Source organism: Brachypodium distachyon, chromosome 2, assembly GCF_000005505.3.
Source record: "Brachypodium distachyon strain Bd21 chromosome 2, Brachypodium_distachyon_v3.0, whole genome shotgun sequence".
In the NCBI taxonomy this organism is placed as follows: domain Eukaryota; kingdom Viridiplantae; phylum Streptophyta; class Magnoliopsida; order Poales; family Poaceae; genus Brachypodium; species Brachypodium distachyon.
Window position 1 is genome coordinate 34,689,497 of NC_016132.3, and position 14,588 is coordinate 34,704,084.

General features: G+C 43.6%; 1 protein-coding gene and 1 pseudogene across 3 annotated transcripts; one reads left to right on the forward strand and one right to left on the reverse strand.

Moving 5' to 3' along the window:
* The first annotated feature begins 516 nt into the window (after positions 1-516).
* On the forward strand, positions 517-7,884 carry LOC100842538 (serine carboxypeptidase-like 26). 3 transcript variants are annotated; one of them, XR_002963635.1, is made up of 11 exons: positions 517-967; positions 1,360-1,467; positions 1,585-1,680; positions 1,782-1,874; positions 2,586-2,674; positions 2,904-3,176; positions 3,259-3,410; positions 3,510-3,605; positions 3,787-3,892; positions 3,995-4,209; positions 7,417-7,884. XR_002963635.1 is itself a non-coding variant. In XM_024459702.1 (10 exons), the coding sequence occupies exons 1-10, from the start codon at positions 697-699 to the stop codon at positions 4,139-4,141; spliced, it is 1,431 nt and encodes a 476-aa protein (XP_024315470.1). In that variant the 5' UTR covers positions 517-696; the 3' UTR covers positions 4,142-4,402. The 3 variants fall into 3 exon arrangements, 1 of the variants encoding a protein (XP_024315470.1); XR_002963634.1 differs by lacking the exon at positions 7,417-7,884 and adding an exon at positions 4,878-5,102; XM_024459702.1 differs by lacking the exon at positions 7,417-7,884 and having other exon boundaries at positions 3,995-4,402.
* Positions 4,653-7,417, reverse strand: LOC100835100 (annotated as a pseudogene).
* Positions 7,885-14,588: the final 6,704 nt, after the last annotated feature.

The window sequence follows — 14,588 nt, forward strand, 5'->3', positions numbered from 1 at the left end:
TTCATAAATAAAAAATATCCAAATGAGCTGAAACTCACGGAAAATAGCAAGATACTAATCCCTCCGATTAATAATAAGTGTGACTGATTTAGTGCAAAATTGATCAGAGGGGGTACTATTTATGGTTTGCTACTTTTTTTATTTGGACACTTTGCATTTCGAGTTCAAAATGAAAAAAGAAAGAAAGTGGGCCTAGCTCACTTGGTTGGGCAGTGGATGTACAAACGGATGCGAATTTAGGTTCCTATTTATACCGTAGGATCTCCCTTACAGTTTCTTAAAAAAAAAGAGGGACAAAAAAATAAATAACGTGACACTAAAAATCAAGTGAGAGAAGAAAACGTGTACACGGTGACGTGTGTCGTCACATCAGCGAAAATTAGTGCCTAAAACCGGTTAACTTAAGCGAGGATCTTTTTCCTAAAACGGGTTTTGAGGGTTTTAAGGACACTTTATTAGACCAAAGTGAAGTTAAAGTTTGTAACTTCAAATCCGTTACATGTTCACGGGGTAAAATGGACTTCTCTTTTCCCAAGCCGCTCTACTGTCGCCTTCTCCTTCCTCTCTCCACACACACACACAGATAGAAAGACATAGACTCCATGGCAATGGCCTCCTCCACCTTCTTCACACTCGAATGCTTGACACAGCCACACAGGCAGCCCTAGGTCCCCTTTCTCTTCTCTCTTCAGCCACATGGCAAGATCAACGGCAGCGAGCCTCGTCTTTGGATTCCTCCTCCTGCTCTGCGCCATCACCTGCTCAATGGCGGCCAGCAGCGCAGGCAGCGAAGAGCAGGAGGCTGACAGGGTGGCCCACCTCCCGGGGCAGCCGGAGAGCCCAGGCGTCACGCAGTTCTCCGGCTACGTCACCGTCGACGAGCGGCACGGCAGGGCGCTCTTCTACTGGTTCTTCCAGGCGCAGGCCTCGCCCGAGCAGAAGCCCCTCTTCCTCTGGCTCAATGGAGGTTACTTATATATTATGCTGCTGTTCTTCTTGTTGCAATTTTTAAATCTTTGTTTGGTTGTTATTCCTAGTATTTGTTAATTCTTGGTTAATTACTTTGGGCTAACTACTTCTTTACTACACTAGTTGTTGTGATTGACCGTGGGCATTAAGTAGGACTAGAGGGTACTAACTAGCTAGCCTAGATAGGACCTCTGTTCTTGTCGTTCTTTATGCTATGCCAAATAATTCATTTTTTGTTTCTTCTCTCTTACAGCTCTTGGCACCCCTCATTTCATTTCATTTTGTCCAAATGAAATGAAATTTAATGTAGCATGTACATTCCTGACACCCTTCTTTCTCTAAGAATAACACTTAATTCTCATGATTTTTTGTGTGCGTATGGGTTTGTAGGACCTGGTTGCTCATCGATTGGCTATGGAGCTGCATCTGAGCTAGGGCCTCTCAGAGTTGTGAAACAGGGACAAGCACTGGAGTTCAACAAATATGCTTGGAACCAAGGTGATGTACATTCTTCTTGCAAATTCAAATCCTGATTCCTTTCATGTTTATAATTTTACTTTTTTCCGGGGAACAGCTCTGAAGATTCTTTTCTGATTTGAATCTGTCACTTTTCAGAGGCTAACTTGCTTTTCTTGGAGTCCCCTGCTTGGGTTGGCTTCTCCTACACCAACACATCCTCTGACCTTAGCAAATTGGATGATGACTTTGTAGGTAAATAGATTGTACAAAAATAAGTTTGCTTGCCAAAAACATTTGGATTTATGTTTCTATGTACTATTAATTACTTATTAAACACCATATCCTTTTTCTAGCGGAGGATTCTTACAGTTTCCTGGTAAATTGGTTCAAGAGGTTTCCTCAGTACAAGGGCAGAGAGTTCTACATATCAGGAGAGAGCTATGCAGGTAACTCAACTTTACATGAGAAGAAGAAAACTTCCACAGCAATACTTTGGCATTTAGAATACAATTTTTCAATAAATGCCAAAAGGAACCTAAAACAAATAGAAGATGCTCTGGAGCTAAATCCAGTGAATAAAGACATATTTTTGTCTTCTTATGTCTGTGTTCTATATGCTTCCTTTTCCACATTGCACTGTCTAGTCAAGATGGTGTCACCATCTTATCTGAATTCAGAATTTCCACGGCAGAAAGTAATCACTTATTTGCAGAACAGATCTAACAGCCTATCTTCTTGCTAGATATCAATTGAGTTGTCGATTACGACAACTCATAAGTCGGCATTTCAATCAAAAGCAAATAAATCTGGTTTCGAAGAATATATGCACCAATTTCAGCTATTTTTTCATGAAGTAGAATATGCTCAATTCATCCAACTCTTCAAAATTAAGAAGCAACTCCAATGGACAGTACTACAGATCGTTTCGATTACTTTGCTTGAACCAATTTACCAAACTATTTTCTGTAGCAAAAATATGGTCCCATTTTTGTTTCAAAACGGCCAGTTGGATCCTCAGAACTGAGTAATGCCTCTAAAATGCACAAGCAATAATGGCAACCCCCATGTTGTGGAGCAGGAGGTGCCCTGCAGAACGTCCCATGTGCATTACTGCAGATGAACTATGAACTTCCTTGTGTGCATGCCCTGGGCTGCAGGTCACTATGTGCCACAACTTGCTGATCTTGTCTATGAGAGGAACAAGGACAAGATGTCCAACATATACATCAACCTCAAGGGCTTCATGGTAAGAATTTACACTGGATCATTCTTATGCAAATGTTTTGCTTTCAAAGAGAGTTTTTCAATCACTAGGAATATAATTTTCTGTTAAAAGTTAGCCTATGTTGATAAGACTTTTACCAACTTTGGACAAACTTTCATGCAAACTGTCACAGAAAAGATTCAGGTTTCAGATATAAGAAATTTAGCACTGCAGAAATGTAACATTCAGAATGGATCTCTCTATGTTGCAGGTTGGAAACCCTATCACCGATGATCACTACGATTCAAAAGGGCTGGCTGAGTATGCCTGGAGCCACACAGTCGTGTCGGACCAAGTTTATGAGCGTATCAACACAAAATGTGACTTCAAGACCTCCAACTGGACTGATGACTGCAATGCCGCCATGAACGTTATCTTTGGGCAGTACCGCGAGATTGACATATACAACATCTATGCCCCTAAGTGCCTCTTGGATCTGAACTCATCATCTTCTACAGATCGACCATTCTTTGTGAGTAATCAGGTAATGTGATCGACATGGGAAGAAACAGTTCAGTTCAGGCTTGAGTTTCATCTGAAAATTGCTCATAATTCATGCATGACAGGAGGCACAATTCGGGAAGCGAAGACGGATATTTTCAGGCTATGATCCATGCTACTCGTCCTATGCTCAGGACTACTTCAACAGGAAAGAATTGCAAAAAGCATTCCATGCAAATGTCAGTGGATCCCTTCCAGGGAAGTATCAAGTCTGCAGGTGGATCAGCCAAGAGCTATCTAGTTGGATTCTTCATGTATCGTATGCATTCTTTATATAGCTTAATCAAGAACACAATCTCATCCATTTCTTGTACAGTGACCCCATCCTGAACTCATACAATTTCTCGGTGTTCTCGGTGCTACCGATCTACTTCAAACTTATCAAGGCAGGGCTGAGAATCTGGCTCTACAGGTTTGTTCATTTTCAACTTCTACAAAATGATTATTCGACATAAAAAAAACACTAAAAAATGCACACTAGACCTTACACAACACCTAAACATGCAAATCCGTGTACTTTCGATTTTCTCTTCTCCAATAAGATGAGCTTCTACCTAAATGATGGCTAGATCTCATTCCATTTATCGTTGCAGCGGCGATGCGGATGGCAGGGTACCGGTGATTGGCTCCCGGTACTGCGTAGAAGCCCTCGGCCTACCGATCAAGACCCCATGGCAGCCCTGGTACCTTGAAAAGCAGGTCAGAAGCCTCTGAACATGCTGACTGATGTCACTGAACTGACCAACAGTAGTTGCCAGATCGATTCTGAAATGTGGAATAAATCTTGTTGGAGAAATGCAGGTCGCTGGGAGGTTTGTGGAATATGATGGCATGAGCATGGTGACTGTCAGAGGGGCAGGCCACCTAGTGCCCCTCAACAAGCCAGCTGAAGGGCTCAAGTTGATAAATGCGTTCCTTCGCGGTGAGCAGCTTCCGACGCACCGGTGATTCAGGGTTGATTACCACCACATCAGCAATCCCATCCCGAAAACAAGATTTCAGCACTAAGAACCCAGGTCAGAAAGATTAAGGTCCTGATTTTAGGGATTCAGAGGTTGATGTTCATGTCAGACTATTACTACTAGTACTATAAAATAAGGTCTGACGTAAAAAAAAAAGGGTTTAAAACCGTCCTTTCTCACAAGCTTGAGCACCTCTAGTCTACAAGTTTGTACTACCTGCATCTCCCACAAAAAAGAAATTCCTGTACCTGCATCGCTTCTTGGATGGCAGAAAAGCAGGTAAGGAAAAAAGAAAGAAGAATAATGAACTAAACCGGCAGATGAGCGGTGCAAACTCCGCTAACAGGAATTTTAGCCACAATAGGCTGTGCAAACTCTCAGCAAGAGAAAAGCTGTGAGCCAACCATTGATCAGAGATAACCTACTGAAAGAAATCCAACCATAACAGTCAAACACACAATTCAGAAAATTTGCTCGATCCAGAGGAATACACTCACTGTATCACAAGAATGGATTTTTTGCGCAAAAAGTAAGTATCACAATAATGGATTTAACAGGAATATACAGTCTACAACACCATCATAAATATAACACAATTAAACACTGAATAGCTACTAGATGATCACATAAATGAACATCAAATTAAAAAGTATGCACATGAATAACTAGGAAATACCTATTGCTGTCGCCAGTCGTCATCCTCACTATTTCACTTGCTACAGGGCTCCAGAACCTTGAAATCGACAGATGAGGGGACTTTTACCACGATATATCTCCTAGTAGCTTCGAGCGCTCTCTCCACTTCGACCAATCGCTGCGAAGACCTTATCATCAGAGCAGACCGTATCCAGTGTAATGCACTTAACTGAGGATGCATTCTCAAGAATATGATTTGTTGACTCAATAATGCTCTTTGCAGAGCTAAACCCAGCGATCGTTACATCCTAGAGGTTATCATGTCGGTATCCTGATATCGTTCTCAAATGCGACTGACGTCGGAGTCGTTAAGAACCGTATCATGTCGTACGCCATCTTGCGCTACCTGCAAAGAAATAGTATCAATGTCACTGTACTCTACCAGAGAAATATTTCTATGCAAGTGATCATAAAGATCTAGCATATCTTCACAAGTGCGGTCACTAAAAGGAGAAAACAAGAAATTGATGTCCTGTTAAACTTGCAGTAAAGCATTTGCTCTTGGCCGTGAATGCAAGAATATTCCCATGGTGTCATACTTGTAATGTAGTATTTAGCTGTGTTTGAAAGCAGATACCAAAATAATAATTCAGGTATCTATAATTCATTTTGCACAATGTTTTAAGAATAGTAACAACAAAACTAACCAATTAATCATACCATTCTTACTAAGTGCCCTCAAAACTCAAAGATACTTCGGTTAGTTTCATGGTTTCACTATTGGTGACTTTGAGAGAGAGTGACTCACACGCAAGATGAAAGTCTCCAATGCAGGAGAAACATCTAAGAAATGAATAAGAAGAAATCATAGCTGTGGATCAAGCTCCTTGATCCACAAATATAAATACCCAAGTACTTCAGGTGGAGGAACTTGCTAGAGACCGTTGGTGTACTGATTGCCTGAAAATGAGATGCCTCAGGAATTAATCATGTTCCAACAATATACATATTACATGCATATCACTAGCCAGAGGATATTTTCGAAGTTTAAAATCAACTGGATAGCACATACAAAATAATGCATACCGGCCTCAACAGCTGATGACACGTGAAGAGTTTCAACATTTGGCATAATAGACAGAAGCTCCGTGCAAGCATAATGGACCAGGTTGTCTTGAAGGAAAGAACCACATATATGTATTATTTTAACTTGCAAAGGATCACCAAGAGAGATAGGCATTTCAGTTGGCCCATAAATAAGAGTGGAGAGTTTTGGAGCATTGATCTCAATCACCTGTAGCATTTTACATCCTGCCACCTTAAGATAATAGAGCTGCTGCATCGAGCAAGGTACCTTCAAGGAGAGATTATATCATTGCAAGCATAAATTGCTAATTGCTCCAAAGCAAAACAACTGGAAACAAACTGCCCTAACTCCTCCCCAGAACTGTGGACTGACCACACAAGCTTCTGTTGCAACAAAGAGTGACTGTAGGATGAAAAGTGCGAGATGAGAGGCAAAGAGTTCTTAGTGTCCCTCCTATCTTATTGGACAAACATGAGAAAGGGAAGTTGCATGTGTCCTCTCTTCGCATGAAGACATGCATAAGATAAGTTATTCAATCCCATGTTTGACAATAGATTCGAACCATCTGTCAAGATTAGAGGCCATGATACTGGGACAGCCACACAGTTCAAGTCTGAGCACCTTCGTCCCAATGCCAGAATGGTTTTTAAGCATGTGAACAATTTTGCTGACGACATAGCTTTCTGTGTCATCCAGTGCACATGCTTCATCCATATGAAGCCATCTCTTGTTCAAACCTAGTGATTGGTTATTGAATATGAGGCTGGGATGGTATCTCCAGGAACTTTTAAGTCCATTACACACGCAGGCAGCATGGGCAGCATCTAAGCAGTGGAATGAGGGAATGTATGTGACACAAGATTTCCTGCGAGAACATGGCCAAAATTCAATGTTCAGAATGCAATCAACCAATAGTAATGCTGAGTTCGCTTGGAATAAACAGTAGGGCGAGAGTACTGAGTTATTGCTGCACATACTTTGCATCAAGACACACATCACAGAGAGAAAAACGTGCATTAATTTTACATTTTCTAGGATCTTTTGGCAATAAAATTGCATTCATAATGAAGACCATGGTAGTTTAAATGGACCAGAGGATGCAAAATTTGTTAAGCTGGTGGTATTGGAAAGATAATAATGTTATTATGTAGAGCAGGAGACATTTTGTAGAGGAAGCCAAGTGCAAATAGTAAAGATGCAGTACAATTCGAAACAGAATACTTTGAAATAAAGAAATGGTGAAATGGTTGGTGATTTCTTTACTCTTATAAAAGAAGCAATTGGTGACGGTTGTCCGTCACCTAAGTCTTTTTCCCTAATAATAAAAGCAGGAAGGTTTCCTTCGTCGTCGTCCGCCATGCATCAATTTCCGTGCCTATCCTGATTTTCGTGTCTCCTTACACTCCATCGGATCTTCCTTTGCCTAAAAGCAGGAAGGTTTTCTTCATTGTCGTCCGTCATGCATCAATTTCCGTGCCTGTCCTGATTTTCCGTGTCTCCTTACACTCCATCGAATCTTCCTTTTTCTATTCCCACAGCGCTGCCTTCCCGGGCCGCCACCGCCGACTCAACTGCCCGCGCAGCACCTCCCTGCGGTGACCGCTCTGGATACGCGTCGGCGCCGGATTAGATTCCCGTGCAAGAGACGAGCAAAGGGGTCCAGGGCTGACCGGCGCTATCCACCGCCGTGCGGTTCCTCGTGCACTGTGCCACCGCGTGCTCCGTGACCTTCTTCTGACGCCAGCCACAGCCGGCGGGCGGCTTGGACTGGGTGCCATGTCCGTGGCCGCGACTGCTAGCATCAACCCCGAGATCATTTTGATTGAATGTCCAATTATATTGTTATGTTTTGTATAAACATGAATTTTCGCGTGCACATGTTTAAGAGGCCGTGGCAACGCACGGGCACTGTACTAGTCTATTGTAAAAAAACTTATCACCTCCTTCTAACGCAAACAATTAAATCTATTACATAATCAAGATAGGGGTGATGTTTTCCATCAAAACCAAGATAAAATTACTAGCAAGTGCCATTTATATATAATAGTGTTTTTTATTCCAGCCAGCAGTCTAATATGTTTTATCCGTGACAACGCATGTGTATTCAACTAGTGTTAATAGATTCCCCATTTAGCAAATGTAGGTTCACCACCAGACTCCTACAATACAAATGCATCCAGTGCTAGCAATTTCAAAAAATACTATTCTTGTCATAGAGTATCTCATTGTTGGCAACCAACACGCGCCTCAGGAAGTTCGCCAAGTGTCGGTCCTCGCCTCCTTTTTTTTCCGGACCTTGCGGAAAACTGTCACCCGGTTTGCAGGATGCATCAGTTATTCTTTTGTCCTTCTTTTTCTGTTGAGCCCTCATTTTCATAAGAGAAACGAACACCCAACATTAGTGACTCGTATTTGCTAATGTACTCCAGATTTTCTACAAGAAAAGCACCTAATTTCAGTAAGCCAGTTGCCCAGTTTAGGTTATAGTTGAATAACCAGCACAACTCTACGCAAGGATCTCATGTTGGAACCAAGTTAAATTCGATAAGACGGCAGATCGAGAATCTAGGTGTTGAGGGCCTTACTCTCTCGCAGCCACTGCTGCGTCCTGCAAATGGCAGTCTGAATCCCCATGGTTGATGGATCTGCTGCTCCTGCTTCTGCCAGGGCTCTGAAGGAAGCCGTAGGGGCCATCGAAGGCGGTCGAGCGGGCGCGAGAGCAGAGGAGGAGACCCCGCTGGCAGAGCGCGGCAAGGAGCCAATCCGAGGCGCCCTAGATTTGTTTCTCCTCTGAACTCTGGATCTCCCTGGACCTTTTTGCGTCGCTAGTTCAGAAACAGGTCCGGATCGGCGCCCCGTTCCTAATTTGGTGGTGGTTTCTTCCCCAGTGCACCTCTCCGGCCATGGCGCCACACCGCCGCCGCAGAAGAACGGGGGGTCGTCATGCGACAGGAAGAGGAAGGTCACAAATATGAAGGAAAAATAACTTTCAACTATTTAGGCCCAATTTTCGACCAAAATAAAAAAAAAGTAATAACACCCGCGAACTTGAGACGTGCGGACATTTTCGTTAAAAAACTTGAAAAATGAGGTTAGGTGGGTCAAAACTTGTATTGTGAATTCACTTTTGATTAGATGCGCTTCCGGACCGTCATGTGTCTGGCTAGAGTGGCAAAGTCGTGCGCGGAGGGCTTGGTTTTCAAAAAAAAACTTGTTTCTCATCCCGACGCGGCGAGGGAGGAGGCCAACGGCATGGTCAACATTGGTGGGCCTGGGTCGAGCCGACTGGCTGCTCACGGTGGTGGTGGTCTCGGCCGCATAACGGTACGTCGCCGGCATAGAGTGGGCGACGGTGACCGGAGAAGTTTACTGGGCGCCACCGTGGTCGTCTATGAAGGTTAGTGCTTTGAATCCAGTCTTGTCTTTGTCAAGTTGGTTCAAGTGCACCGATGATGACCAGCGCCATGATTGGAAAGAAGGAGAAGATTTCGGTATATGAAGAGGTATGGGCTGGAATGTAAACTAGGAAGAAAATAGGGAAATTTTTGCAAAATTTCATTCGTCTTATATTGCTTGGGGATGAGAAAGAAACTGTATTTGGATTGAAGGGACTAAAATAAAAAAAAAATGCAAACTGTCTTCCTGATCACAAAAATCCTGGAGCCCTGGATGGGTCTTTGGGAATTGTATGGGGTTCCGTTCCTGTTCCTCTCCAGGAGTTTGCACCGTAACTCTAAACTTGTTTCATTGATGCTTGTTTTCTTCGAGAAAACGCGGAAGTTTCGCGTCTCAATGCATGTATATTATTAAAAAGTGTTATGTACAAGTCCGAGAGGATAGTGTCCTGAGATTACAAAGATACACGACTTCCATCGGGAAGAACGCTCGAAGCCCAACCGTCCCTGCTCGGGTCCAAAGCCTAGCATCAACCTTGGTCTGATCGGCAAGGGCAATATTGGGAATCAATTGTCGAAGACGTCCGCGTTACCATGCTCTCAGATCCACTATCCAATGGGACGTAAACATGATGAACGGTGCAATGTCCTTCTAACCGTGGAAGGGGCGGATGGTTCCCACCAATCTATAAACGTAGTCAATTTTTTTTTTTAAAAATTGACTTTAGGACAAAAGTATTAGTATTTAGCAAGGGAGGTATCCTTTGTTGTTTTAGTTATTTTCACCTATTTTTAAACTAACCTGCTTTGGGCCGAGTTTCTCGGAAAAACAATAGTTATGGTTCATTTCATTTTTATTAGCATGCCGATTCTTTTTTTGTTTAGGGGAGCATGCTGATTCTTTTTTCGTCACGAGTAGTTCCAAGCAAACGTTTCTTTTTGGAGAAACAGTTCTAAGCTTTAGCCCACTTCCTTTGATGTTACGTCAAAGAAATGTTGGCTTACCGCTGAGCGCTGACCGATAAGAACATGCCTTACGAATTTTTTTCTAGGCCTGGTTTTTTCATAACTCTGCAGGAAGATTCGATTTCCTTATAAAATTGGTGGTTGGCTGGTTGCATCTCTTGCCAAGAAAAACAGGCAAATATTGGTAAGGTTTTATCCCCATTGCCTGGCCGCCCACTTCATTTTTCTTGCCAAGAAAAAGAGGGGAAAAAATGGCAAGGTTTCATCCCCTTTGCCTCGCCGCCTACTTTATTTGTTGCCAACAAAAAGGGCCAAAAATTGGTAAGGCTTCATCATATTTGATGGCCACGTACTTCATTTTTTGCCAAGAAAAACAGATAAAAATTGGTAAGGTTTCATTCCCATTGGCTAGCCACCGACTTAATTTCTTGCCAAGGGAAAACAGAAACCTTTTGAATTTTGAAGGATGTCAAATTTCGGTAATGTTAAATTTTGGCAAGACATTATGTGGCTTTTTGAGCACAGCGAAAATACAGAAAAGAAACCACTAAAACTATTACCGCAAATCTTGTTAAAAAGGGAATCAACAAACTGCCAAGATGTCAATCACGGTGGTTCCAACTACGTGTGCTGCTTTTTCACTATATATATTATTCCAGTATCTCCGGACATGAGACCGTAGACTAATGCCGAGGCCGTGCCATCCCAAGTATCTGCCCCCATCTTCCTAGCCACATGTTTGGGTTTCCCTCCCCCTCTCTCTTAATTAATTTCATATACTTTAAATTAGATGGGGTTTAATACTTTGACCACCGACAACTTTTGCTTTTCTCTTTCTCTCTCCCCCTCACTTTTAAGTACATTTTGGTACATGAAATGTTTTTAGGTACATATTTAGTACATTATGGTATATGAACTGTACCGTATCAGTTTTTAAATATCTCGTGTAATGAACTTATGATACAAGTACATCGTATGGTACATCACATGTATCTTAACAGTTTTTAAGTACCTCATGCACATAACAGATACATTAAGGTATATGACAAATACATGAAGGTACATCACAGAACATCAAGATACATGATAGTTCCTCAGCTCGTACAATTAATAAGTAGCTCATCAATGATAAATTACATCACGGTACACGATAAGTGCCTCCTCAATTCTCAATGGAGAAAAAAGAAGAAGAAGAAATAATCGAAGTAAGACTTTGTACATCAATTCATAACAATACATTGTGTACTAGAACAAAATCACAGTACCAATAATCAACGAAACACGGTACCAATCATCTAACATGGAAAAAAAGAATCGACGCGGGGTATATCATGTACCAAGACAAAATCACAGTACAAACAATCATCAAAACACAGTACCTTATGGATCTAACATAGAAAAAAAGAATTGAAACGGGGTACATCATGTACCAGGCCAAAATCACAACACAATCATTCATAAATACCAGTACCTCGTCATGTACCATGGGTACATGATGGTACTCAAAAATCACAGTGGCACATCATCGTGTAGACAAGAAAAAAGTAGCTCAATCCTCAATCACAATAATCAACTGGTGAGTGAAGGCGTCCCAGATGCAAGAGATTTGGCCCAACCCCAAAACAGTTTGAAAACCCGATGCATCGGGAGCTCGGGGCGGCGCCCATGCGCTGGAGGCCGGGATTGCGGCGGATGCAGGTGCGGGGGCGCCTGGGACGGGGGCCGGGGGGTCGGCGCGAGCCAGGGCGGCAGCGAAGCCCGGGACGGGGGCCGGCGCGGGCCGGGGCGTTGGCGGAGCCCGGGACAGCGACCAGCACGGTCTGGGGCGGCGGGGGAGGTCGACTCGAAGGCCGGCGGCGGCCGAGACGGGGGCACTGGATCCGCCATGCGGGAGGAGAAGAGGACGGCCTCGCGGAGAGACAGAGAGTCGCGAGAGAGAGACATGTGAGAGACTCCCTGCTAATTAGTATACTGCCAGATGATTAAGTGGAGGTGAAGGACAGATGCGTGGCCACGAAGGTGGGGGTAGATAGTTGGGGTGACATCGTGTGATTTGGCACCGTAGACCCGCAGTTTGGAAGCTGCTGCCGCACCCCATAATGTTCCTCGTCTATGTGCCGCTTCCCTCACATGATGACAATGCGGTGATGGATGTGGCATGAGCACCATGGATCTTCTCAGACGACTCTGCCTCGTCTCGCTGAACTTCGGCCCCCATGCAATTGCAAGAGCTGCAACACTGTGCCGCTGCGGCTGTCCTTGTCATCTGTCTTGAATGACATACATCAGGTGCAGGCCTTGGTGCACCCCAGCCACGCCACATCATCCTGCTGTGAAAATGTGTGCATGGCCCAACCATGCTAGTGTCGCCATCCAATTCTTGTTTCATTGGTCGAAATTGCGAAATGATGGAAGAAATTTTTCAATATGTTGGGAAAATATATCAATTTCACTAGACACAGACTGAAACAAAATTTAATTGCAAAAGAATCAAATTCTCGAGCTGGCGAAACAAAATTCTTACCTACCGTTGAGCTAAATGTCCAATGCATGGTGGTGGGCACCCACGAGACACCTCGACTCGAAATCACTATTAAATATGCTATGTAACATCATTTGTCATTGTCGTTAATTTTGCAATTGTGTGTCTAAGGTGGGTAATGTTGAAATTTCTCATCGCATGTTTCATAATTTCTTTGAGAAACCACAGTGTGAAACCGCTTATTCATTAAAACGAACGAGGATCTTTATAATTTTTTTATTGACATAAGTAGGGACATTAGTTTTCGGATACGTGCCGAAAACTTGACATGCGACAAGCAAATGCTCTTAAGTGGACCCCAATATATATAGCCCATTGACCTAAAGCCGAACAACTCCACGAAGACCACCTCTCGGTATATATATCCCTTCTTGTTATGGCTCCTTACCTCCCCTTTTCCCGCCTCCTCCGCCGCCGCCTATGCTTGCATCAAGTGTTAAGACATCACCGCACCTCGATCCAGCTATATATACTCTAAGCCTAGGGGTCCAGTTACTTGGCACACTGCACCGCCTATGTGCCATTAGCTCATCACCGTCAACCACTCAATCTCGCCGTCGCTGGTGAGTCTCTCTCTCTCTCCCCCCCCCCTCTCCCTCTCTCTCTTGTTTTCTTCCTCCTCCTTGCTCTTTTCCCTTCCGTCACGACACTTCTTCCTCTTCCTTCTTCTCTTTCCCTTCCGTCGTGACGCTTAGTTTACAAATAGATGCTGACGTGGTTATGACTAACCACGTACTCGACTCGAGTATACCCGTTACGGCCCAGCCGGGGCCCCACAAGGAAGCCTACCACGACTCCAGGAAGTCTACATGCCAAATCTTGTGACTCAAGATAAGGAAGCTTAATTAGAATATATCTCCTCATTGTAACCGACTTGGACTCTACCTTAGACACGGGTTACTGCATATATAAAGGACCAGGAGGGAGAGCCAAGGATCCTCAACTTAGCTAGAAGCCGCCTAGACGCACTCCCCAGATCGAATCTGTGCATCTAGCCTCCGCAGTAACCCATTGTAATCGACTCATCAATACAAAATCAGACTAGCAGGACGTAGGGGTATTACCTCATAGAGGGCTCTGAACCTGGGTAAATCGTGTTCTCTGTGTCCTTGTTAGCCGACGAGTTCGCCAACACATACACTCGAAATCTTTCCTAGATACAAGTCCACCAATATGGACATTGTCGAAATCACAACTTCGTCACATGCCTCGGAAAACCTAATATGCGACAAGCATTTGCTCTTGAGAGTGAACCCCACTATGGTCTGTTGACCTAATACGCTAACAAAACTGAAGAACTCCCGAAAGTCCACTCTCGGTATAACCCTCCTCGCAGTGACTCATGATCATCTCTCCCTTTTTATGCCTCCTCCTTTGCCCTTGCTACATCAAATGTCAAGTCATCAACGCAACTCGATACAGTTGTACTCTAAGCCTAGGGGAGCTAATTACCTGTCATACCACCGACATGCCACTAACTTATCGCCATCAACCACACAACCTTGCCATCGCCAGTCAGCACCTTCCTCCCACACTTCCTCTCTTTCTTTCTTTCTTTCTTTCTCTCACTCTCTCTCTCTACATTTTTCTTTGATCTTTGTTTCCTTCTGTTGTGGCGCTCCGCTTCTTCCTTTTTTTTCCATTCCGCCGCAATGCTTAGTTTGTAGATACGTGCCTCGGAAAAAACCGACATGTGATAGGCATCTGTTATTGTGAGTGGACCCCACTATGGTTTGTTGACCTAACACACTAGCAAAACCAAACAAGGCCTCGGAGACCGGCTCTCAGTTTATCCATTCTCGTAATG